The sequence below is a fragment of the Microchirus variegatus genome (assembly GCF_963457635.1).
Source record: "Microchirus variegatus genome assembly, chromosome: 7".
Taxonomy (NCBI): domain Eukaryota; kingdom Metazoa; phylum Chordata; class Actinopteri; order Pleuronectiformes; family Soleidae; genus Microchirus; species Microchirus variegatus.
The window spans coordinates 19,281,498-19,306,414 of NC_139808.1; the positions used below are offsets into that span (position 1 = coordinate 19,281,498).

The following is a 24,917-nucleotide window of genomic DNA, read 5'->3' on the forward strand; positions in this document are numbered from 1 at the left end:
CCTCCCAATCCACCAGGTATTGGTGGCCTCGACCACGTCGGTGGATGTTTAGGATCCGGCTGACGGTGGGTGGGCGGAGGAGGGGGATCGGCGGGAGGGACCAGATCGGACTTGATGACGGGTTTGATAAGTGAGACATGGAATGTGGGATGGATCTTCAGGGAGAGTGGCAGTTTGAGACGGACGGGGGTTGGATTTATGACCTTGTCGATGGGGAAGGGACCAATGAACCTTAGGGCCAACTTGCGGGATTCAACCTGGAGTGGGAGATCCTTCGCCGACAGCCAGACCTTTTGGCCAGGTAGGTATTCCGGAGCAGGGGTTCGATGGCGGTTGGCTTGTCTCTGGGTCTGTTGAGATGCCCTCTGCAGTGACGCCCTGACCTGTGTCCAAACGGCCTGACATCGCTCCATGTTAGCCTGCACGGAGGGGACAGCAACCTCTCTCTCCTGGAAGTCGAACAAGGGGGGTTGATATCCCAGGGACGCCATGAATGGTGAGACTCCTGTTGAGGCAGAAGAGAGAGAATTATGGGCATATTCAACCCAGTGTAAAAATGTGCTCCAGTCCTCGGGATGGCGAGCAGCGACACAACGGAGGGCCACCTCCATATTTTGATTGGCCCTCTCAGTCTGGCCGTTGGACTGTGGGTGGTAGCCGGACGACAGGCTGGCGGAGGCTCCTAGAGCGGTACAGAATGCCTTCCATACTTGGGAGGAGAATTGTGGTCCACGGTCCGACACAATGTCGGAGGGGAAACCGTGGATGCGGAAAACATGTTGTACCAGTGTCTCAGCAGTCTCCATGGCAGAGGGGAGGGCAGGGAGGGGAATAGAAAAGCGATCAATGACAGTCAAAACGGTGGTATTATCATGGGATGGGGGTAGTCCAGTGACAAAATCTACTGCTATGTGGGACCAGGGGCGGTGGGGAATGGGGAGGGGGTGCAGTAGTCCGGCAGGAGGGCGATTTGACGTCTTGCCTCTGGAGCAAGTGGGGCAGGCTGACACAAAGGTGGCGACGTCTTGAGACATGGTGGGCCACCAGAAGCATTGCCTCAGGAATTGAAGAGTGCGTGCGGAACCAGGGTGACAGGTCAATTTGGAAGAGTGACCCCATTGGAGGACCTCGGAACGTGTAGCCTCTGGGACGAATAGACAACCCGGAGGCCCTCCTCCGGGGTCTGGTTCAGTTTGTTGGGCCTCGCGTACCCTCTCCTCCACTGGCCATGTAGCGGGGCCCAGGATGCAGGAAGAAGGCAGAATGGGACCTGTTTCCAAATCGGGTGGGTCTGGAGAGTAGATGCGGGAAAGAGCATCGGGCTTTATATTCCTGGTGCCAGGGCGGAAAAGTCAATGTGAGAACCGCCCCACCCCGGTGTCGGAAGCGTCGACCTCGACCACAAACTGGCGCTCAGGATCTGGGTGGGCGAGGATTGGAGCGGACGTGAACGTCTCCTTCAGACGGATGAAGGCAGCCTCGGCGTCTTCGGACCACAGGAACACCTGTTTAGGAGAGCTAAGCTTGGTGAGTGGTTCGACAAAAATTGGCGAAACCCAAGAAGCGCTGGAGCTGCTTCCGGGTGGTGGGATTAGGCCAATCTTTGACAGCAGAGATCTTCGAGGGATCGGGAGCGAGACTGCACTGTTCTACAATAAAACCAAGGAATGGTACAGATCTAGCATGAAATACAAATTTCTCGGCCTTGACAAATAGCTTATTTTCAAGCAGTCTCTGCAGAACTAGGCAGACATGCTGGACATGTTCCTCTTCGGAGCTGGATCTTTGGCCAGTTGCCGTTCCACACCTCGTAAGGTGGGCATGACAGCTTCTTTGGTAGCCTGAAGGAGTGGCATGTCCCCCCGGCGCAGCAGTGGGGTGGCATAGCGGAGTATGCCATTGTCCTCTACTATGGTGGTCTTGGTCTTGAGGATACTGATGGCCTCCTGATCTTACTTTGAACGAGGGACGAGCTTCTCGCTCCTGAATGGGACAGTGTCAACTTGCCATAGTCTCTCAACATGTTTCATCAGCTCGCTCACCTGAGGTGCTACCACTGTGAAGAGGCACTGCTGCGGTTTGTGCAAGGTGGCGGACTACACTAGCTGGGCCCTGTAGTGTCCAACCCAGCTTTGTGTGGATGGCAGCAGGCCCCCCTGGAGGTCCCAACCTGACGGGTTCAATGGGGGTGATGAGATGGGGATCACATCTGTTAGGGTCGGTATAGGAAGGCCAATAAGGTACTTGTAATTCCTCCTGAGCTGCTTCATGGGGTAGGTATGACCAGCCAGTCCGATGCAAGCGGTGGTGAATGCACCTGTAATCTTAAACCTGGTCTTTGGCTTTGCAAGGGAAGAAATGGAGAATGACACTGATGCACCACGGAGTGTCTGCACCTCCTGTCTGATGGTGCGTAGTGGTAATTCCTCTGAGGGTCCTTGCACTCCCAACTGCTCTGCTGCATCCGGCAGCAGCATAGTATAGCTCAGAAACGTTATCCAATATGGCGTAGGTGTGCAGTGTTGGGCCACCATAGTGAATACAGACTTTAACGATTCAGCAGGACCCGGCTTCCCTCTGTAGGTCGGTCTAAATATAGCACCTCCGTTGTGGCCCTCGTAGCATGACTCGTTACTTGTGAGGCTGCTGTTGACTCCTTAGGTGACCTCACGTTGACCTCATGTAACACGTGAAGGTGTTTTCCCTGACGGAGAATACATGGCTTTTTCAGATTGCACTGTGCAGCTTGATGTGAGCGTGTACAGCGCCAACACCTCTTGTTGCTCTTTATCCACTCTGTCAGCTGATCCTTAGTCAGCCTGGAGACTGCTACACACTGACTGAGATAATGCTCCTCATTTTCGCAGAATGGACAGTAAGGCTTACTCTTGTTCCCCTTAAAGGAGCCGCCCTTAGTTCGAATATCTGGTATCTGCGGCGTTTCCACCATGGAGAACGGTAGTGGGGCGATGACTCTGACGACCGCCAGGGCGGGGCACTGGCCTCTCCCTAGCCCCTTTCACTGCCAGCTGTCCTTCAGAGTCCTGACACCAGGACTCATACTTCAACCACTCAGACAGATCAGGTAAGGTGTGAGTTTGTGAGCCTCGATGAAACATGCAGCAGGGAAATTCAGCTCTCTGCTCAGGTGGTAATTTGCTCAGCAGGCGAGCAACATGCGAGTCACACTGTAGCTCTGCTTTTCCCTCGGAGCCTAATGTCTTCAACATTCCTACCAGTGACTGTACTTGGAGGGTCGAACTTCTCGAATGCAGTAACATTTCCCCGTCTGATATCTGGTGAGTTCAACACAGCAGCAATACGCCTCAATGCTATCTGGTGTGGCTGACCAAGCTTATCATTCAATGCAGCCATGGTGTCAGAGAAGGGCGTTGGAGAGTTGAGGTAAGCGTCTGCTATCAACCGGGCCTCCTCTAGTTGCAGGTGATCCAACTAGAGGACACTTGATACTTAAAGAGTTTTGGGCGTTTGGGGGTAACAGGTTCTCCAATGAACGCTTAAGCCAGGCAAATTTGCCTGGGTCACGACGAGAGAAGCTGCGGATGGTCGGACGTGGCCCGTAGTAGCTGGACTCAACTGGATTGGAAAGTGGGAGGTCCTAACTGGAGGCAATGGTTGTGGCTGCATCCATGACCCACCAGGAGGCTGCTGGGGATCGCCTCGTGGCTCACTCTTGACTCCGCTGTATGCCGCAGAATGCTTAGGCTCAGCTGGAGGTGAACTGAATGACTGCAATGGGGAATGAAGCGGCTTGAGCCAGGGGCGTTGGGAAGGAGCAGTGTTCTTCTGTGGTTTGGTAACAGGAACAGATCTACCAGATCTGCTGACATGCGGCGCTGGGTCTGCTGGATGAGGTGTCTCTCTTGACGGATGTCCTCCAATTCTACCTTCAGATCCTCCTGTGGATGTCTGGGGCGCAGCACTGAATATAGGGGTGCAGAGCCATCATGGATCCGTTCCCATAACCCCCTCTCCGGTGACTGCAGGGGGGCTAGCTCATACTCTTGGACGTGCTGCGTTGTCCTCAGCACCATAGCACAAGTCCACCTCTTGAAGAACAGCATCCCGCCTCTGCACGCGGCTTGATAGGGAAGAATCATGATCTGTGGTGAGGGGGGTCATCCTGGCCCTTCCCTCCTGGTGATAGGCCTCTACATCCTCTCTGTATCTCTGACTGATGTAGCCCAGATGATCCATACCATAGTCTGCGTAGCGGGCTGGAGGACTACGATGTCATTTGGGGCGTGCACCATGATCCTCGTACTCTGAAGATGGATCCATCTCTGACGCGAACCCAGTGCTCTGACCTAGGTGTATACTGGTTCTGGTGTATCACTAGTCGCTAATCTAATTGCTTCGGTGTGTCGGCCAGGACACCACTTTAAGCCAAATCTCCAGAGACTCAATAATGAGGAGGCTGGTGACCGTTTGGTTCCGTTTGGTGAATTCTCCTCTTACAGGCAATTTGTTCTGTGGTTACACAGATGAATGAATAAATCAGCAGTAACAAATCAAACCACTTAGCTCAGATCCAACTAAACATAGAATAACATGAGCATACACAATTACAGCTCTGAAAATATAATAACTAATCAGCAACAGATCAACACAACACTCTATGCAACGTCACACTGAAAATAACCGACGTAATAACGATCGTTAAACATGGGCATATCACGTGACACTCAATATACTCGGGCGGAGAGTAAGCTAGCCGTCATATCTACCATATAGTACGACTACGGCGCGACGAGCGTTAAAGCTCCGCGTCATATGGCCCAAACATCTAATAATGCAGCAACGCACATCCAACACACTCATATGCATACTTACATGCGTCATCCACGCGCAGACAGTCGCCATAACATGAACCGATGACCCGTCTTTAACTGTTCACTCCCCTCATTCACTGCGGCCACACACACTGCTGCTCCGCTGCGTGCAGTCAATTACGACCCAAGCCCAGCAGGGGGCTCCCCCACACAGCAATCAACATACAACATACCTGACATAACAGTAACAATATGTGATAACTTTGGGCCATTTTCTACAATACTCATCTTGCCGACTCTTGATACTGCCACGTTTTTTTGTTTTGTTTTTTTCAAGACAGTGTGCACGTACAATAAACATTTCAATAAAATGAAAAGTTGGGTGTCAGTACATTGAGACGAGCGTGCACACAGACGTCCGCTGCGTTCGTACGTTGCATGACACTTCATCAACCGTCACCCTTCATTATTTGGTGTACTCGCAATACGCGTGTCTTTATGCAGGAGTAGGCGACGCGGTTAAGGCATTTTAGTATAGTTTGCTGGCATAAAATGCCCCTGATAGCGTGCATGCGTGTTTTGAAATCTAACATTTTACTTTCATTCAAGTGTACTGTTTGAAGTGGTGTACTCTGCTAAAATGTGCTATTTGATGGAACAAAAATAAATTGAAGAATAAGATTAAGGAAAAGGCCTCATTGAGTGTTTGTGTTTGTTCTAATTGTTGAAACAAGCAACTAAGTAACTTTTACTCTTAAGTAAAGTGTAGGAGACTAAATGCGGTTATCTTTTGTTTATAGAATAATTTAAGTTCATGCATGTAATATGTAATAAGTATATGTTTGAATTATTTAAATAATTGTTTAGAGTTATGTTTGCGGTACTTTATAGTGGCAGAATGTATTTTTGTTTGTGCAGACTGCATCTTTAATGTGTCACTCGCTCAAGGGTTTTTGGGTATATGATGTTAATTGAGTGGTCAGTCAGGACGAGCGGGGAGTGGAGCCAGATAGTTTTTTGACCTCTCTATTCAATTCTCCTTTTTTCTTTTTCTCCCACTTGCTCTTACAATTATGCGTATAGGACGCAATCTGTAATCTGTATTTTTTGTATTTTTGCCTGCATTTCGAAGTAAACACTTCAAATTTACGACTGATCTCAGTGGATTTCTTTGATGTGGATAACGTTACGTGGGAGATGGTCCAGATCGTCAGATACAGGCTTCACCACCTACATAAAGTTTCAATGAGGTACTTTTTTCTTTTACTTGAGTAGAATATTGTCATACTCTTTGCACCTCTGCACAGTACAGAGGGAGCTGCTCAACCAAGAAAGAAGTGTAAAAGTGGCACACCACTGCCACCATGTGAAACCACTGTCAGAAAAATGTCATTTTGCTGCCACTTAGCTGCTATTGTAAAAGACATGGCTTTTTTACACAACAGTAATGAGAAAAGAGAGCAGATCATTTTAGTTCTCAGATTTATTTCATTCAGGTTCATTTGATGCCAGCTGCTGCAACATTTATGCATTGGTCACATTGCTGTCAAGGCTTTTACAAAATAAATCTGGTTTCAACATAGTTTTAGCTTGAAGACAAGGAGTGGCAAAACAAAGCAGGGGAAACATTTGACAGAATAGTAAAACAGAACTAGCCAGTGACCAATCAACTCAAGGTTTAAATGTAAACATGTAACATTACTCAAATGTATAATTCTTGTACTCTGTAGTGATAAGATTTGGTCAGTGACTTGCTCTTTTTTACGAAAACAGACATGTAGGATTCATGAACTGAGAACAGGTAGACAAAAATTGGTTCGTCCATCTCAGCTCTGAGATCTAATATCAGAGCAGATTAACATTCTAATACAGTTTATATTCTATCATTTCCTTGCTTTGTGTTCATGCTCCATTGCTCTTTTTTCTTATTTTTTGGATGTCAGCAAGAAAACAATCTTTGTCTTGCTAACTGACCTGGCCATTGTGTGTTTTTAGGAACTTGTTATCCTTCAGAAACTTTTATCAATTCATGCTGAAGTGTGTAGTGAATAATACAGCCAGTGATACTTGAACCATACATGATGGCAGTGCCATCACAATGTTTTCATTTTTTGACATTTTAGCAAACATTTTTGGTTCTTTTTCTTGATGAACAGTATAAACAATATTGTATAGGACCCTGAATTTCAAAATGTTCTGAAGGGGAAGAGGGACAGCTCTCCTTTTAAAAGTTTCTTCTGCTGCTGCTGCTTGATGAGACAACGGACTTGGTGATCATGCTACCACCGCCCATACTGCCCATACCGCCATAACTGCTCATACCGCCATAACCGCTGCTGCTGCCACCACCATAGCCATATCCGCCAGAGCTGGCGCTGGACAATCCTGGAAAGAGGAAAAAAGACAGAAGGTGTTTTCATTTGTTCATCCATGTCTCATTATGTTCTATTGGTTTGTGTTATTTATGATGATGATTATGTGTAAAATCTGAAACTAACCACCGCCTCCGGAGCTCTGCTGCACATGAATGGTTGCACTGGCACCACCGCTGGCAATTCTAATGTTGTAATGGAGCTCAGTTAGTCCTCAGTTCACAATTAAAACGTAGTGCAGGCACAAATCAGCATTTAATATTCAAGTATGTCCCACCTGCTCTCCTCTCCCTCCAGCAGTTTCCTGTAGGTGGCAATTTCAATGTCCAGAGCGAGTTTGACGTTCATCAGCTCCTGGTATTCACGCACTTGCCGGGCCATGTCCTGCTTGGCTCTCTGCAGAGCATCCTCCAGGTCCCTGATGCGGAGCTTGGCGTCCTTCACTGCCAGCTCACCACGCTCCTCAGCCTCTGCGATCTGAGCCTCAAGGTTTGCCCTCTGTGGCAAAAATTATGTTACAAATTATTCAGTAACTCTGCAAACCCCTAAAAATGTGAATTTTTTTGTAATTAAAAGATGTTTCTTCAAATATACCTGTCCTTTGACTGCCTCGATTTCATTCTGGAGACGAGCGATCATGCGGTTAAGTTCAGCAATCTCAGCTTTGGTTGAGCGCAGGTCCTCACCATATGATCCGGCTGAGGACTGCATCTCCTCGTACTATAATGGAAAACACAAACAGTTTCATGACAGTTATATTGAAGGTTAGGAGATGTGTTGCACATGCTCAGACTAAAAGGCAATATACCTTCACTTTGCTTTTCACTCACCTTCTGTTTGTACCAGGTCTCTGCTTCTGCCTTGCTCTTGTTGGCAATGTCCTCATACTGAGCACGAACTTCAGCAACAATGGAGTCCATGTCAAGGTTACGGCTGTTGTCCATCTCCACAATGACAGAGGTGTCCTTGATCTGGCCTTGCAGCTCACGAAGCTCCTACAGAAACACATGGTGATAGTAAAATAGTATCTTATTTGTCTCATTTAGATGTTATAAAATGATCAAATAATTATGCTGAAGTAGATTTTATATTACATACAGCCTCATAGACGGCCCTGAGGAAGTTAATCTCATCCTGAAGAGCATCAGCCTTGGCCTCCAGCTCAACCTTGTTCATGTAGGCAGCATCAACATCCTGGTAAAGAACAGAAGTGCATATATAAACTGTTAAAACTGGCCACATAACACATCCAGGAGTGAAAAATCTAAAGAACCATCAGGATGGATTTGTACCTTCTTCAGGAGAACAAACTCGTTCTCTGCAGCTGCACGTTTGTTGATTTCATCCTCATACCTGATGGAACACAAGGCAACAAATTACTTCATCTCCCCACACAGAACATCTGCTCATTCTGTCATTATTGTACTCATGGTGACACTCACTTGCTCTTGAAGTCCTCAACCAGGCCCTGCATGTTCTTGAGTTCACCCCCCAGCTTGACTTTCTCGTTGCCAAGCCCATCGAGCTGCCTGCGCAGGTTTGCAATGTAGGCCTCGAACATGCCCTCGATGTTGGAACGGGTGGTGGTCTGGTCCTGCAGGAGGCTCCACTTGGTCTCCAGCATCTTGTTCTGCTGTTCCAGGAAACGGACCTGTGCAGAAAAAAAAATCAAAGAAGATTAACAAATGTTCTTCCACAAAAATATTTAATTGCATTTCTTACACAGTGAATAAATCAGAGTGAGAGGGGCTAGACCCCCTGGTTAACATCCGAGACTCCCTGAAAGCCACAAAGGCAACAATTTGAGGGGGTCTTAACAGTGTAATTGGAAAACATGTTTTTTTCCTAAAGATTTTTCAGTTTGGCATATATGATCTACATACATAATACACTTTTTTACACTTTCTTATCCTTTATAACCAGACAAAATGTAAATTATTTTATTTGTAATTTTGTATGTTCATGTTTTAATTAATTGCTTTCCAAATGGGGCTGTGGAAAAGGCCCACATCTGACAGGGAAGATAGCCAATACTGCAGGGTGGTACCTGGGGTGGTGAAACAGTATTGCACAACAAATGGGAGATGGGACCGACGCCCCCACCCCTCATATGCGGCTTTAAGGTGCCTCACCTTTATCTACACAACTGAAAAGATTACTACATATCTGAAGTGCCACACCCTTGTCGCAACAATTCCAACTCATAATGAAGGCATACCTGCATACCTTGCATCTAGAAAACAATGCTTCACAAAAAGCACATTGCTGTTACTAGAAATGATAAACAGGTTTGAACTTTCTAGTCGTTTGTTTTTTTTTCTCTCTAAAAGGACCTTAAGACAGCTGATGTTAAGTACCCAAGGAGGATTCAGGTTGTCACCACTAAGATAATCAGGCAAGAACTAACCTTGTCGATGAAGGAAGCAAAGCGGTTGTTGAGGGTCTTGATCTGCTCCTTCTCCTGGGTGCGGACAGCCTGGATGGTGGGGTCAATCTCCAGGTTCAGTGGGGACAGCAGGCTCTTGTTGACTTGGACAGCTGTGATCGGTGCACCCATCTGTGCACCGAAACCACCTGACGAGCCTCCACCGAAATAACCAGAAGCACCACCACCACTCATGCCATAACTGGAACCACCGCTAAAGCCATAATTGGAACCGCCACCCATTTGAGAACCAAGACCAAAGCCACTGGATCTCTTGATGACGCTGTAGCTGCTGCTGGTTGGTACTGAAGCCCTGGTGCTGTAGCTGCTGCCTGCGACTGACAGTGACCTTCTTGCAGAAGACATGGTGGCTGATGAGTCCTGAGATCACAAGAGAACTGAAGATGAACAGACTTCAAAAGGACAGCTAAATCCCTCTGAGTGTCTCACTGAAGACTCCAGCCTGCTTATATGGCTGCGTTGAGCCAGGGGGAGGATCCTTTTCAGCCACCACAACTTGTACTCTCACTTTTGCTGTCCAGCCTCCCCTCCAGCTCAGCCTACACCCCTCTAGCTCTGAACAACAAGAGTGGCCTTTCCTGTAAGACAGGTAGATAGGGATTGTCAGCAGATAAGCACTGCATTGACTTCCAATCATTTGGACAGCTTAAACAAACCAATATACCTAACGAGAACCAGTTAGTGCCTGACTCCAATCTAAACCATAACTACAATTCAGGTCTTAGCCGTAAACTCACCAGTTCCTCAGAAATGGGGTTCTGCCTCATTAGGACCTGATTTTGGTCTCCATGAGGACAAAAATCCTAAAGAGGTAAAGAGGTAACACAGAAAGACACACACTGTACATGCCTTTGTTTGAGTAATGACAAAAGGAACACACACTATCTACATGTGCCTGTATGTGTAATTTTGCGAACAGCCAATAACATAAGGCGTGGAACATATTTCCGTGTCAACATATTTTGTACCATGATACCTTTCCACATTCACATGCTTGGCTGCTGTTCCGTTTATAGCAAGATGAAGTCTAGCATTCTATGCATGTGCAAAATTCAATTCAGAATATCGGAGTTCTCGCCAGGATTTTGAACTCATCTGTACTTTTACTGTACTTTGAGTGCTGAGTTGAAGAGGTGTGGGTACTGATGGATCTCGTCACATTATCTTCAGGTCAGAAGCTTAATTTTAAATGTCCGGAAAGAGACTGTAACTCTAACAATGACATGATTGTTGAATATTTCTGAAGCTGATGAATTGTGAGGAAACTCAGAATGCACAGCAATGCACACAATTTCCAGCCACAAGGTAAACTGGCTACAACAGCAGGAACATCAACCTGAGGCTGCAGGTGAAACAGGACTAGATGGTGTGAGACTGGAAAAATGTGGCTTGGCCTGAATTTTAGGTTTCTGCTACAGATGGCCAGTTCAGAATGTGGCTTGTGAATTGTATCTGGGTCAATGACATGACGTGCATATTTTTGTGTCCAAGTCCATTATATAAAAAAAACAAAATGTAATCTTTTCATGACATCTATCACTTTATTCTATAAAACCTATTCATTTTCATGCGTTTTTCAGTAAATTCAAATAATTATATTATTTTATGTTCTGGCTTCTTAAACCTCTAAGATATCAGGTGATGCAGCTGTCCGAGGAAAAGAAAACTATTAAGAATTTTATTTTAATAATGATAAACTCAAAATAAAATACTCGGGCATAATTTTATGTTTGAAGTCTTTTGAATAATGTTTTTTCCCTAATATCAATAGTTTTAAAGCTGCTAAAATAACTGCAAAACTTTTGTCCAGAAATTCAAATTCCATAGTCACCTGTGACCCTCCCCGTGACACCGGGAAGGCTATAACTTCCAGTGTCATTAGAGGATCAGTTCCCAGAATCTTCTCGCGAAAATACAACGATTCTGAGTGACTGGACGCTCTGGCGGTCATCCAGGATTCATAGAACCGTAGTTACATTCGTAACTTTCATTCTATTTCATCCTTACTGACCACCAGAGGCGGTGCCTAAAGCACTGGATGACTCATACCAACAAGGTCACTCACAAAGAATCCAACACCCACCTCACTCATCAGAGACAGCAGAGCTCGGCTGTAGGATCACATCCATCGGATGGGGAGCAGCGACGTTGACACGATAAAAACCGTGCAAATGTGCCAGGCGACTTCCATGATGCCGCAGCACAGATTGACTCCAAGGGCACCCCTCTCAGCGCCGCCCATGATGTAGAGACACTTCTGGTGGAGTGGCACCTCACCCCAGATGGCGGGGGGCAGCCACTGGCCTTATAGGCTTGCATGATGGCATCAACAACCCAGTGGGACAGCCGCTGTTTGGAAAGTGCACAACCTCTGTTAGGGCCACTATGACACACAAACAGCTGCTCCGACCGCCGTATACCGGCAGTAGCAGCAACATAAGCTTCTAGCGCCCGGACCGGGCATAGCAGCTCCGACCTACCCTCCTCAGACAGGGAGCCAAAGCGTGCGAGCTGAATAGGCTTGTTGAGATGCGTACCTGAAAGCACATTGGGCAGGAACACCACATTCGGCCACAGGACCACACCCGAGCCATCAGGGTTCCATCGCAGGCAGGTATCAGCCACGGACAGGGCATGGAACTCCCCGACCCTCTTCGCGGAGGAAGAAATAGCAGCTGTATAGACTCTCAAAGTGGAATGAGAACGACCACGATCCAGCAGAGAATGCAGAAACTCAAGAACAGTAGCCACAGAGCAACACACTGGGTCTTCTGTCTTATCCCTGCACCAGTCAGAGAACAGCTTCCACCTGTTTTCATACTGAACCCGGGTAGATGGAGCCCTGGCATTCAGAATTGTACCCCTGACTCCCGCAGTGCATGCCCTCAGTAGAGGGTCGGGCCCTGAAGCGGCCAAACCCAGAGCTGGAGGCGACCGGGATCCGGATGCCAAACCTGACCCCCAGCTGCGAAAGGAGATCCTTCCTGCAGGGGAGGCGCCATGGAGAGCTGCAGCAGAGGCTGCGCAGCAGTGGAAACCAGAGTCTCCCTGGCCAAAAAGGGGCCACCAGAAGGAGTCTGTGGCCCTGCAAAAGCACCCGTTGGAGCGTAGGAAGAATCAGGGGCAGCGGCGGGAAGGCATACAGAGGTCTCTGCGGCCAATCGTGAGCCAAAGCGTCCTGGCCGAGGGGGCTGGTCACCTCCATCCAGGAGAACCAGAGGGGGAAATGCGCCGACTCCGCCGAGGCGAAGAGGTCCACTTCCTCCCTGCCAAAAAGACCCCATATCATCTCCACCACCTCCGGGTGAAGCTGCCCTCCCCCGGTGGGAGCTTTTGTCGCGACAGAAAATCTGCGACCTGGTTCTGTTCCCCCGGAATGAAGACTGCTCGCAAACTGGCCAGGCGGGGATATGCCCAAGTCAACAGGCTCCGAGATAGCTGGAGTAGTTGTGCAGACCGGGTGCCCCCCTGGTGGTTGATCTGGGCAACTGTGGACCTATTGTCCGATTGAACAAGCACATGTTTGCCTTCCAGTTGAGGCAGAAAGTGAGCAAGTGCCAGCTGCACAGCTTGGAGCTCCAGCACGTTGATGTGCACGTGGTGCTGGACCGGCCACCGACCCTGGGCAGTCCTGCCCTGCCACACCGCGCCCCACCCCAAGAGGCAAGCGTAGGTTGTGACCACCTCCAGGCGGGATGGAATAGTTCCCATCGGTACACCCATGGACAGAAACGCCCTCTGTCCCCATGGGGACAGAGAGAGGAGGCACCACCGAGACACCCTGACCTTCCAGTAACCGTGCCACTTGGGGTCCAAGTGGAGGCTGTTCAGCCACATTTGCAGAGGGCGCAGAGACAGCAAGCCCAAAGGCACCACAGACGAAGCAGCGGTCAGCTTTCCCAAGAGCCGGAGGAACTGAATAAATGGCACCATCCTGCCAACCCTGAAGAGGGGAAGGCGGAGGAGGATATCGTCCACACACCGAGGTGCCAGAGAGGCCATCATAGCTACCGAGTCCAGAACCATCCCCAGGTATACGACCCGAGGGCAGACAACTCCTGACTTAGAGCTAAGGCCTTCGCCGGGTCGCTGACGACAGTCATTTTGACCCGGCTGAAGGCTAGGGGCCGGCGTCGGAACTGCAATTCGTACCCCCGGGTCAAGGTGGAAACCACCCAAGGGTCTGAAGTACAGGCAGCCCAGTAACTGAGCTGCTGATGGGAAAAACATCCGACGGCCGGCCCCGAACCCCTAGCGCCTGCCCCCCCCCCGGCCTCCTGAGGCTCTGGGGGGATGGCAGATAGGCTTTGATGCACGAGGCTGCCAGGACGGCAGGCGCTCAGGGGCCCGAAACCCATCAGCAGGCTGCTGAGCAGTTTGCTGAGCAGGCCGCTGCGACCTTCGTAGACCACCAGGGTAAGCAGGTGGCTGAGAGTGCTGCCGGGGAACAGCAGCGGGGCCCCTAGATCTGCTAGGAGTGGAGACTCTTCTGCGAAGACCAGATAGCCGCTGCCAGGTCTGCGTGGCCTGGGCCGCCCTCTCCAGTGCTTCCAAAGCAGCTGGACCGAAAAGCTCCCCTGGTTCCACTGGCACAGCACGGAGAACCTTCCTACACGGCGACAGGGGCGACTGAGCAAGCCAAACCTGGCGGCGAGTCTGGACAAGAGTGGACATCGTGCGTCCTAACTCTCTTGACATGAAAGCGAATGCCTGTAATGAGGCATCGCTTAGACTCTGCAGTGAAGGATCAACTTGAGCCTGTTGCAGAGAGGTTGACAGGCTCAGCAGTAGATGGGAAAGGGAGTTTCCAATACGACCCATTCGTGCTGCAGCATCATAGGCCTTCGAGAGAAGGTCGTCTGTGACCCTGCACTGTGGTCGGGGACATCTGGCATCCGGCCTCAATGCCTCATCAGGAGCCAAAATGAGGGAGGCAATGGCAGGCTCAACCGATGGCATACGCCCCAGCCCAACCTGTGCTGCATCCTGCATGGCGGCTAAGGTTCGGGCATCTGAGGTCGAGTGGGAAAGGGCCCTCGTGTCCCTCCAACAGGCATGAAGCTCCTTCAGTTATTCCCCTGCGACTTCCTTTACAGTAGATTCATCACCGTCTGTTTTCATTATTTCAACAGCACTGTAAATAATTATTTATTTATACCCTTCAGGTATTCCCCTGAAGGAGGAACAATGAAAGCGGTCGGGGCAGGGTTGCGCCTGAAGAAGGCGCTAGCCTGAGTCGAATCAGTCTGCGGAACGTCAAGCTGTAGACGAGCAAGAGCCATACGCATGATGGCCCCCATGGAGGTGTCTGCTGTCCCCTGCAGAGAGCTCTGAAGCCGAAGCAGCGTTGCTAGGATGGGAGCGAACACACTGCCTAGTAAACAATGGACAGATATAAAGAAGCCTGCGTAGTTGTTGTTTTTTTTTTGTTTTTTTTTTAAAACAACGGCAATAAGGCAGCGAGCGCTGGGAGCGGGAGCGAAAACACTGCCTTCACCAGCAATCAGAGGTGACAAAGTATAGAAACCAGGCTGAGCGCAAACGCTCTCGCCAACAGAATATAAATAAATTATAGCGTTACCGGGAGCGGGAGCGAAAACACTGCCTTCACCAGCAATCGGAGGTGACAAAGTATAGAAACCAGGCTGAGCGCAAACGCTCTCGCCAACAGAATATAAATAAATTATAGCGTTACCGGGAGCGGGAGCGAAAACACTACTATCACCGGTAAGGTACAGAACAAATAAATAAATGAAGCGGTAGTCTTAAACCGCTAACGCAAAATCAATAATGCTACAAGCGCTGGGAGCGGGAGCGAATACACTGCCTTCACCAGTAACTACGGCCGACAGCAAGGGGTATATCCGCGAACTTGTCCAATCCTCAACTTTCCAATATACCCAAAGTATACGCACTCGCACCTGCCACTAACCGTTTAAATTAATTATTAATAAATTCAACAAAATAACTGTTAAATATTATGATATAATGCTGACTACACTTTATACATGTTCAAAGTATCCATATAAACTCGATATTGAACACAGAATACCTGAACTCATAAATTTCTCTCTAGTTTTTAATAAAACTAGTTAACCTATTATACCTTGTTAAATATTATGAATATTAAAATGCTAACTACACCTGCCATATCTTCAAAGTGTCCAAATGTCATGAAAAAGCATACACTATGTTTATTAAATTTCATGATAAAGCCTACAATATGTTCAAACTTTCCATTCAATGCATTAATAAAGAAATGGAGGCTTAACTATTTTTTATATGATAATTAATACATTTATATTATAATGTAATAAATATTATGAATAAGTGCTAGATAAACCCATGATATCCTCAATGTGTCCAAATGAGCTCAATAATAAAGAAAAAATGCCTTAACTATTTTTTCTGTGTTCACTAATAAGTTAACCAGTTAACTTTTTATGTAACTATTACCAATCATAGCCAAAGTAATAATGATTGTACTTGTAGATAGTTGTTACATGAATCATTGTACAACATTTGAAGGCAATATCTCCATCAGTCTGGAAGATAAAGCCGAAAATGTGTTTTTGGCATAATAAATTAATGAATTTGCTAATTAATAATAAAGCTACAAAGATAGGGATAATTCTCAGGTGGTATGTGATGCCCATGCAAAATTTGAAGCCAATACCTGCAATACTTTGGAAGATACAGGCGAAAATATGGTTTTTATATCATCAATTAATTAATTAATTAATTAATTAATTAATAATAATGGTAGAAAGCTCAAAACCAATAGGGATCATATACAGGGGGTATGTGACCCATAAAAAAAATAAGAAAATTAAATCTCAAACGCCTTTCCAGTTATCGCCTTAACGGCTGAAATCTGTGGACGTGCGAGACCGATTCCATAATATCCGCATTTCTCGCGGATAAACTAATGTTTATCTAGTGTAGACACCTTAAGGTACATTTGCCAAATAATTAATTTTAAAATAAATATTAGGAATGTATATATTTTTTTATAAATAGTTGGTTGTGCCACCTGACATTTTTTTTGTTGTGAAGTTAAAGATACTGTTAAAAAACGAGTTAAAATAGTTATTCAATATATGAGAAATGTTCAAACACATTGTTCTATTTGTCATTGACCATCTATCAACTTACTCATCCTACCTCTTCCTTGTGTCAACAGTCCAGACCTGTGACGACAATGTGTTTCTTTTCGCTCATTGGAGCATTACTACCAATAAATCTTGATGTGAATGCCACAGCCTTGTGGTGTTGTTGCTGACCACATTCATCTCTTCATGAATGCAATTTGCAATCTCATCATAATGGCTACTTACTGTAAAACGTGCACACAGCACAAAACAGAGTTAATCTCAGATTGGCTTCTGTTTCGACTTGATACTCGGTCTTGGACTCAAATGCATGAGATGTGAGCAGATTTCAAAAGTTTATTGCTTCGTTCAGCAATTCAAAATAGCAACCAAATAACAATAACAAAAACTCAGGGAGGGAGCGAAACGGGCTCAAATACTCCGCTAAAATACAGAAGACAAAACTACAGCCTTGCTACGTGACACTCATAGATGATAGAAAAACGAGACACATGAACTGGGAGTGTGGATAAACTACAATTTACAAAACACACATTTCTGCACTCATATCCATGACCCTTTCCTGCACATTTGAACACCTTTATCAGTAGTTAGTTAGATTAGAGGATTGATGTTTGTTTGTTGTTATTGATCCAGTCAATACTTTAATAAATGTTAAACCTTTATTTTAAAAGTACTGTTTCTGTCTTTTGTGCTTGCTTGTTTGTGACAAAGGGTAATTGAAAGAAGCCAGTGTACGATCTCACATCTTTCTTGTTAATTATTAATTAATACTAATTCACTTATTATTAATTAGTGATAACTGATAGTCGAGAGACACTTGAAGGTCGTTAAGTGACAGTCTTTCTGTCACAGTTAAGGCGTCTGAAGCGTTGGCTTCAGTACAATAGTGACCACGCGTTTACGCCTATAGCGTGCGCACGCCTACAGTATAACTCTGACGTCACTCTGGATTCCCTGTTTGTCCCGTTTCATTTTTGAAATTTTTGAAACCGCGATTTTATGAGAATTACGTTAGATATGAAAAAAGAGTGAAAAAAACACACAGTAGCACAGCTACTCCCACAAACGCTTCCCACAGCAGCGGATGGGGCGGAACCGGGTGTGGTGCATTTCGACGTAGTGCTGTCCAGGGTGCTGATCCTCATGAGGATTCATGGAAACATGGAAATGTTCTTCAGCAGAATAATTGAATTCAGTTCAAGAATATATAATTATAATGATATATAAACTAAACTGTATGGGTCTTGGTTTGGCAGCCGAATAGCGCATAAGCGAACTCTCCCGTCTCGTCCGGAAAATATTTCCTGAACTCGTTCCTATTTTCCAGCATTGCAGAGGTAGTAGATGATCATCATGAATAACACGTCATCAATCTTGAAAGGGTTAGTCAAGGTGGTTGAATTTGAAGCATAGGCAGATCTTAAAGACAATACTCATCTCGCCAACTCTTGATACTGCCACCATTTTTTTGTTTTTCTTTTTCAGGACAGTGTGCACGTACAATAAACATTTCAATAAAATGTAAAGTTGGGTGTCAGTACATTGAGACGAGCGTGCACACAGACGTCTGCTGAGTTTGTACATGGCATGACACTTATAACCCGTCACAGTGTTTGTGTTTGTTCCAATTGTTGAAACAAGCAATTAAGTTACTTTTACTCTTAAGTAAAGTTTCAGAGATACTTTTTTCTTTTACTTGAGTAGAATATTGTCGTACTCTTTGCACCTCTGCACAGTACAGAGGGAGCTGCTCAACCAAGGAGGAAGTGTAAAAGTGGCACACCACTGCCACCATGTGAAACCACTGTCAGAAAAATTTCATTTTGCAGCCACTTAGCTGCTATTGTTAAAGACATGACTTTTTTACACAACAGTAATGAGAAGAGAGAGCAGATCATTTTAGTTCTCAGATTTATTTCATTCAGGTTCATTTGATGCCAGCTGCTGCAACATTTATGCATTGGTCACATTGCTGTCAAGGTTTTTACAAAATAAATCTGGTTTCAACATAGTTTTAGCTTGAAGGCAAGGAGTGGCAAAACAAAGCAGGGAAACATTTGACAGAATAGTAAAACAGAACTAGCCAGTGACCAATCAACTCAAGGTTTAAATGTAAACATGTAACATTACTCAAATGTATAATTCTTGTACTCTGTAGTGATAAGATTTGGTCAGTGACATGAACAGAACAGGTAAAAATTGGTTTGTCCATCTCAGCTCTGAGATCTAATATCAGAGCAGATTAACAGTCTAATACATTTTATATTCTATCATTTCCTTGCTTTGTGTTAATGCTCCATCGCTCTTTTTTCTTATTTGTTGGATGTCAGTGCAGAAAGAAAACAATCTTTGTCTTGCTAACTGACCTGGCCATTGTGTGTTTAGGGCCTTGTTATCCTTCAGAAACTTTAATCAATTCATGCTGAAGTGTGTAGTGAACATTACAGTGATACTTGAACCATACATGATGGCAGTGCCATCACAATGTTTTCATTTTTTTGACATTTTAGCAAACATTTTTGGTTCTTTTTCTTGATGAACAGTATAAACAATATTGTATAGGACCCTGAATTTCAAAATGTTCTGAAGGGGAAGAGGGACAGCTCTCCTTTTAAAAGTTTCCTCTTCTGCTGCTGCTTGATGAGATAACGGACTTGGTGATCATGCTACCACTGCCCATACTGCCCATACCGCCCATACCGCCATAACCGCTGCTCATACCGCCATAACCACTGCTGCTGCTGCCACCATAGCCATATCCGCCAGAGCTGGCGCTGGAGAATCCTGGAAAGAGGAAAAAAGACAGAAGGTGTTTTCATTTGTTCATCCATGTCTCATTTTGGTCTGTTGGTTTGTGTTACTTATGATGATGATTATGTGTTAAATCTGAAACTTACCACCGCCTCCGGAGCTCTGCTGCACATGAATGGTTGCACTGGCACCACCGCTGGCAATTCTAATGTTGTAATGGAGCTCAGTTAGTCCTCAGTTCACAATTAAAACGTAGTGCAGGCACAAATCAGCATTTAATATTCAAGTATGTCCCACCTGCTCTCCTCTCCCTCCAGCAGTTTCCTGTAGGTGGCAATTTCAATGTCCAGAGCGAGTTTGACATTCATCAGCTCCTGGTATTCACGCACTTGCCGGGCCATGTCCTGCTTGGCTCTCTGCAGAGCATCCTCCAGGTCCCTGATGCGGAGCTTGGCGTCCTTCACTGCCAGCTCACCACGCTCCTCAGCCTCTGCGATCTGAGCCTCAAGGTTTGCCCTCTGTGGCAAAAATTATTTTACAAATTATTCAGTAACTCTGCAAACCCCTAAAAATGTGAATTTTTTTGTAATTAAAAGATGTTTCTTCAAATATACCTGTCCTTTGACTGCCTCGATTTCATTCTGGAGACGAGCGATCATGCGGTTAAGTTCAGCAATCTCAGCTTTGGTTGAGCGCAGGTCCTCACCATATGATCCGGCTGAGGACTGCATCTCCTCGTACTATAATGGAAAACACAAACAGTTTCATGACAGTTATATTAAAGGTTAGGAGATGTGTTGCACATGCTCAGACTAAAAGGCAATATACCTTCACTTTGCTTTACACTCACCTTCTGTTTGTACCAGCCCTCTGCTTCTAACTTGCTCTTGTTGGCAATGTCCTCATACTGAGCACGAACTTCAGCAACAATGGAGTCCATGTCAAGGTTACGGCTGTTGTCCATCTCCACAATGACAGAGGTGTCCTTGATCTGGCCTTGCAGCTCACGAAGCTCCTACAGAAACACATGGTGATGTAAAATAGTGACTTATTTGTCTCATTTAGCTGTTATAAAATGATCAAATAATTATGCTGAAGTAGATTTTATATTACATACAGCCTCATAGACGGCCCTGAGGAAGTTGATCTCATCCTGAAGAGCATCAGCCTTGGCCTCCAGCTCGACCTTGTTCATGTAGGCAGCATCAACATCCTGGTAAAGAACAGAAGTGCATATATAAACTGTTAAAACTGGCCACATAACACATCCAGGAGTGAAAAATCTAAAGAACCATCAGGATGGATTTGTACCTTCTTCAGGAGAACAAACTCGTTCTCTGCAGCTGCACGTTTGTTGATTTCATCCTCATACCTGATGGAACACAAGGCAACAAATTACTTCATCTCCCCACACAGAACGTCTGCTCATTCTATCATTATTGTACTCATGTTGACACTCACTTCCTCTTGAAGTCCTCAACCAGGCCCTGCATGTTCTTGAGTTCACCCTCCAGCTTGACTTTCTCGTTGCCAAGCCCATCGAGCTGCCTGCGCAGGTTTGCAATGTAGGCCTCGAACATGCCCTCGATGTTGGATCGGGTGGTGGTCTGGTCCTGCAGGAGGCTCCACTTGGTCTCCAGCATCTTGTTCTGCTGTTCCAGGAAACGGACCTGTGCAGATAAAAAAAAATAAAAAAAGATTAACAAATGTTCTTCCACAAAATTATTTATTTGTATTTCTTACATATTTAACAAATATATATGGCTGATGTTTAGATTGCCATTGACTTCATGCTGTTTAGGGTGGATTTTGACTGTTGGCATCCATAATACATTACTGCTGTCTTCTCAAGGGTGTGTCCTGTGTCATGTGTGGCTTTAAGGTGCCTCACCTTTATCTACACGACACGAAGATAACTACATATCTGAAGTGCCACACCCTTGTCACAACATTTCCAACTCATAATGAGGGCATACCTTTGTGAAAATGCTGTACAAGCTGCTGTCATACGCAGCACATATGGTGCATATCTTCAATTCCTTATCCTTAAAACGAAGTGTATTATAGTGTATGGATACTCAGTATTTCACCTATTGTTTGCCTTCTTTAGCTATGACTCATCCTGTTAGCTCTGCTGAGCTGTGAAGGCCACACATTCACTCCAGTCATAAAAAAACTAGGTGTGGCTGATAAACCACACAAGACAGAACATTATCATTAGAGTTACAGTACTGAAATATTTAGAGAGTCCCACTCTACATAATGACAAATTTCATACAGCTTGTAAGCAAAGACGATTGTAACTACTATTGAAAAGCTGATTTTCAGCTCTGCACTCAACATTATTTTCCAACAACAACCAGGTGATAGTTGAGATGACGATAGACTTTGGACTCTGTGGGAACAGTGCAGACAGATCCCTATTCTGTCAGGTGAAGGATAAGCAAGTAACTGCAATATAATCCTCACCCATGTTTCCATAGTAGCCAAAATGGACAGCACTACTTTAGGGTAACTAGTGTCACTGGACTTCAATGCTTTCGTATGGCTTCTAATCCCTCTGTAACACATTGATGGATACAAGATTGACAGCTGTCTCGCTTTAGCAGCTTATACAGTAAATACAAACATGTTTGCATCTAGAAAACAATGCTTCACAAAAAGCACATTGCTGTTAATGGAGAAATGATAAACGGGTTTGAACTTTCTGGTCGTTTGTTTTTTTTCTCTCTCTTAAAGGACCTTAAGACAGCTGATGTTAAGTACCCAAGGAGGATTCAGGTTGTCACCACTAAGATAATCAGGCAGGAACTAACCTTGTCGATGAAGGAAGCAAAGCGGTTGTTGAGGGTCTTGATCTGCTCCTTCTCCTGGGTGCGGACAGCCTGGATGGTGGGGTCAATCTCCAGGTTCAGTGGGGCCAGCAGGCTCTGGTTGACTTGGACAGCTGTGATCGGTGCACCCATCTGTGCACCGAAACCACCTGACGAGCCTCCACCGAAATAACCAGAAGCACCACCACCACTCATGCCATAACTGGAACCACCGCTCATGCCAAAACTGGAACCACTGCTCATGCCATAACTGGAACTGCCACCCATTTGAGAACCAAGACCAAAGCCGGTGGATCTCTTGATGACGCTGTAGCTGCTGCTGGTTGGTACTGAAGCCCTGCTGCTGTAGCTGCTGCCGCCTGCGACTGACATTGACCTTCTTGCAGACATGGTGGCTGATGAGTCTTGAGAGCACAAGAGAACTGAAGATGAGCAGACTTCAAAAGGAGAGCTAAATCCCTCTGAGTGTCTCACTGAAGACTCCAGTCTGCTTATATGGCTGCGTTCAGCCAGGGGGAGGATCCTTTTCAGCCACCACAACCTGTACTCTCACTTTTGCTGTCCAGCCTCCCCTCCACCTCTGCCTACACGCCTCTAGCTCTGAATGACAGGAGTGGCCTTTCCTGTAAAACAGGTAGATAGGGATTGTCAGCAGATAAGCAGAGACACACCCTGCACCAGGACAGGCTCAGGAAGAAAGGAGGTAAAAAAAAAAAAGCAACAAGAGCTTGTAATTATGTAAGGAGAGAAGAGAAGTGTTTTAACTTGATTTCATTAGGTTTTTTTTATACTTTGTGGCAAAAAAAAAGAAAAAGATTTACAATTGTTTTTGGGTAATGTTTTTTTTTGTTGTTGTTTTTTTTAATAATCATAAATGCATAAAGATGCACACAAACATGCATACGCCCCATACTCATTATATGAAATATATTTTTTTGAATAATAGCACATTTTAGCGATCATATAAATAGGTCAGTAGAAACTTGAATATGATAAGTAAGCAAAGGCACTTGCAAACTTTTTTCAAGCAGGAATAAGTCTGGTTCTTCCTACATGTATGTGCTAATTGGAAAAGTAGAGCGCAGTGCAGGCAGTGACATTAAATCAAGCACTGCTTTGGATTATACAACTGATTCAGCGTCTTGATGTAAAGTAGTTAAATTTGCTTCACATTCTACAAGATTATAATGTAGCTGTGTGAGCATATCAAACAAGTAGTTAGCTGCTAATAACACTTTAGTCTTGCTGTAATTCATAGTTTTAGAATAAAATCCCACATGCATGACATTATTGCCATTTTAGCCCTTTTTTTTGCTTATTTTCGGATGTGTTTTGACCTTTTAAATGCACAACCCAAAAATGTATTGAAATCCAGCTTTGACGTCTTAAGAAACAGTTGATTAAAGTAAAATCTAAAACACTTTTTTTCTCTCTCTTCTCTTGCAACATGTTTAACAACCATTTAACTGCCCAAACAAGTTATTCGCACACACGAATGGTCACAAGAGGGGTGTGACAGTCTCTAGCATCTAACTCACTCACTTTGTGAGCCTCCACCTCCTCCATGTGACCTTTGCTGCAGTGCAAGGTTGTCACACAATACTCCCTACATTTGTACTGAATGTAATGTGAATATATCTTTGCATAGGAGATTGTGTAACTTGGGAATAACTAAATTAAACATTTTATTTTACAAATGTAATGTGTAGTTGAAGAAGATTTGGCCAGAACCATGTTGAGTTTTTGCAAACAGAAGTTTCATGTTTGGACGACACCAGCTGTGGTGTCCACTCAAGTCATCATTTGCAATTGAAATAGAAAACTAGAGACTGAGATGTTCACCGATGGAGAATAGACTAATTTTCCCATAGATTTCCAATCAAACAGTTTTTACAGGTGGACTTCAGGGAAGAAACTGGAAGACATTGTACATTTTTATGCATTGATGTGGCTGTGTAATTCTGAATAAGCTTTTAATGGCTCTTAAAACAACAATAGGAGTTTGCAAATACAGTGTGGCAACAGTGTTGTCATTAGCAGCCTGCAAAGGTCCAGTCAGGTAAGTTCTGACGCAGTTTTCATCTCATTGTCTGCAGCTAAGTAAATGTCTGGGGGCTGCAGTGTGATGTGGTTCCAGGCCAGGACTAGCAGACTGTTAGACTCAACCCACATAACAACAAGCAACAAAATCTATGTTCAGTCCTGAAAGGGTGCTCAGAACAGCACTCTGTTGCTTTTGGACAGAGGTCACAATACTTGATAAAATACCACAAATGAGATCTAATTAAGTTCCACCATGCTGATGCAAGTCTGACACCAACATCACAACTACAGAAAAGAAAAGGAAACTTCTAAACTGGTGATCCTACATGCATAATACATGCATAATAAACTCATTTGGAACTTTTATGCATTTGCAAAACAGTTTCAGGAATGGATTTCAGCTTGGCCTTGTTTTACTACGTCAGTATTATTCTCGTTAAAACTCAAGACAGGTAGAACTACTACAACAATGTATGATATGAAAGTTATTCAAACAGATGCCTCAGGCAGAGTTATCATTAAAGTCTTGTTACAACAGCAAGTGAAAAGGATTATTTGTCGGC

General features: G+C 45.2%; 2 protein-coding genes across 2 annotated transcripts in view; both read right to left on the reverse strand.

The window, feature by feature from the left end:
* Positions 1–6,824: 6,824 nt before the first annotated feature.
* LOC310929420 (intermediate filament protein ON3-like) overlaps positions 6,825–24,917 on the reverse strand; it is a gene marked incomplete at its 5' end in the record, with an annotated part of 48,809 nt that continues 30,716 nt past the window's right edge. Inside the window, 9 exons of the mRNA XM_083892177.1 lie at positions 6,825–7,178; positions 7,292–7,350; positions 7,443–7,663; positions 7,760–7,885; positions 7,996–8,160; positions 8,264–8,359; positions 8,458–8,518; positions 8,608–8,816; positions 9,573–9,722. Of these exons, the coding sequence (XP_083748303.1) occupies positions 7,018–7,178; positions 7,292–7,350; positions 7,443–7,663; positions 7,760–7,885; positions 7,996–8,160; positions 8,264–8,359; positions 8,458–8,518; positions 8,608–8,816; positions 9,573–9,722 (1,248 nt within the window). The 3' untranslated portion in view covers positions 6,825–7,017. The remainder of the gene's footprint in view (positions 7,179–7,291; positions 7,351–7,442; positions 7,664–7,759; positions 7,886–7,995; positions 8,161–8,263; positions 8,360–8,457; positions 8,519–8,607; positions 8,817–9,572; positions 9,723–24,917) is intronic.
* On the reverse strand, positions 18,635–22,760 carry LOC310929419 (keratin, type II cytoskeletal 8-like). Its single transcript, XM_083892176.1, has 9 exons — positions 22,294–22,760; positions 20,939–21,147; positions 20,789–20,849; positions 20,595–20,690; positions 20,328–20,492; positions 20,092–20,217; positions 19,775–19,995; positions 19,624–19,682; positions 18,635–19,510 (listed from the first exon to the last, which is right to left on the reverse strand). The coding sequence occupies exons 1-9, from the start codon at positions 22,699–22,701 to the stop codon at positions 19,338–19,340; spliced, it is 1,518 nt and encodes a 505-aa protein (XP_083748302.1). The 5' UTR covers positions 22,702–22,760; the 3' UTR covers positions 18,635–19,337.

Coding starts and splice junctions, on each gene's coding strand:
- LOC310929419 (XM_083892176.1), bottom strand. CDS start 22,701: ATGTCTGCAAGAAGGTCAATGTCAGTCGCAGGCGGCAGCAGCTACAGC. Junction 21,148..22,293: donor TTGCTTCCTTCATCGACAAG/GTTAGTTCCTGC, acceptor TTATCTGCACAG/GTCCGTTTCCTGGAACAGCA. Junction 20,850..20,938: donor GTTGAGGACTTCAAGAGGAA/GTGAGTGTCAAC, acceptor GTGTTCCATCAG/GTATGAGGATGAAATCAACA.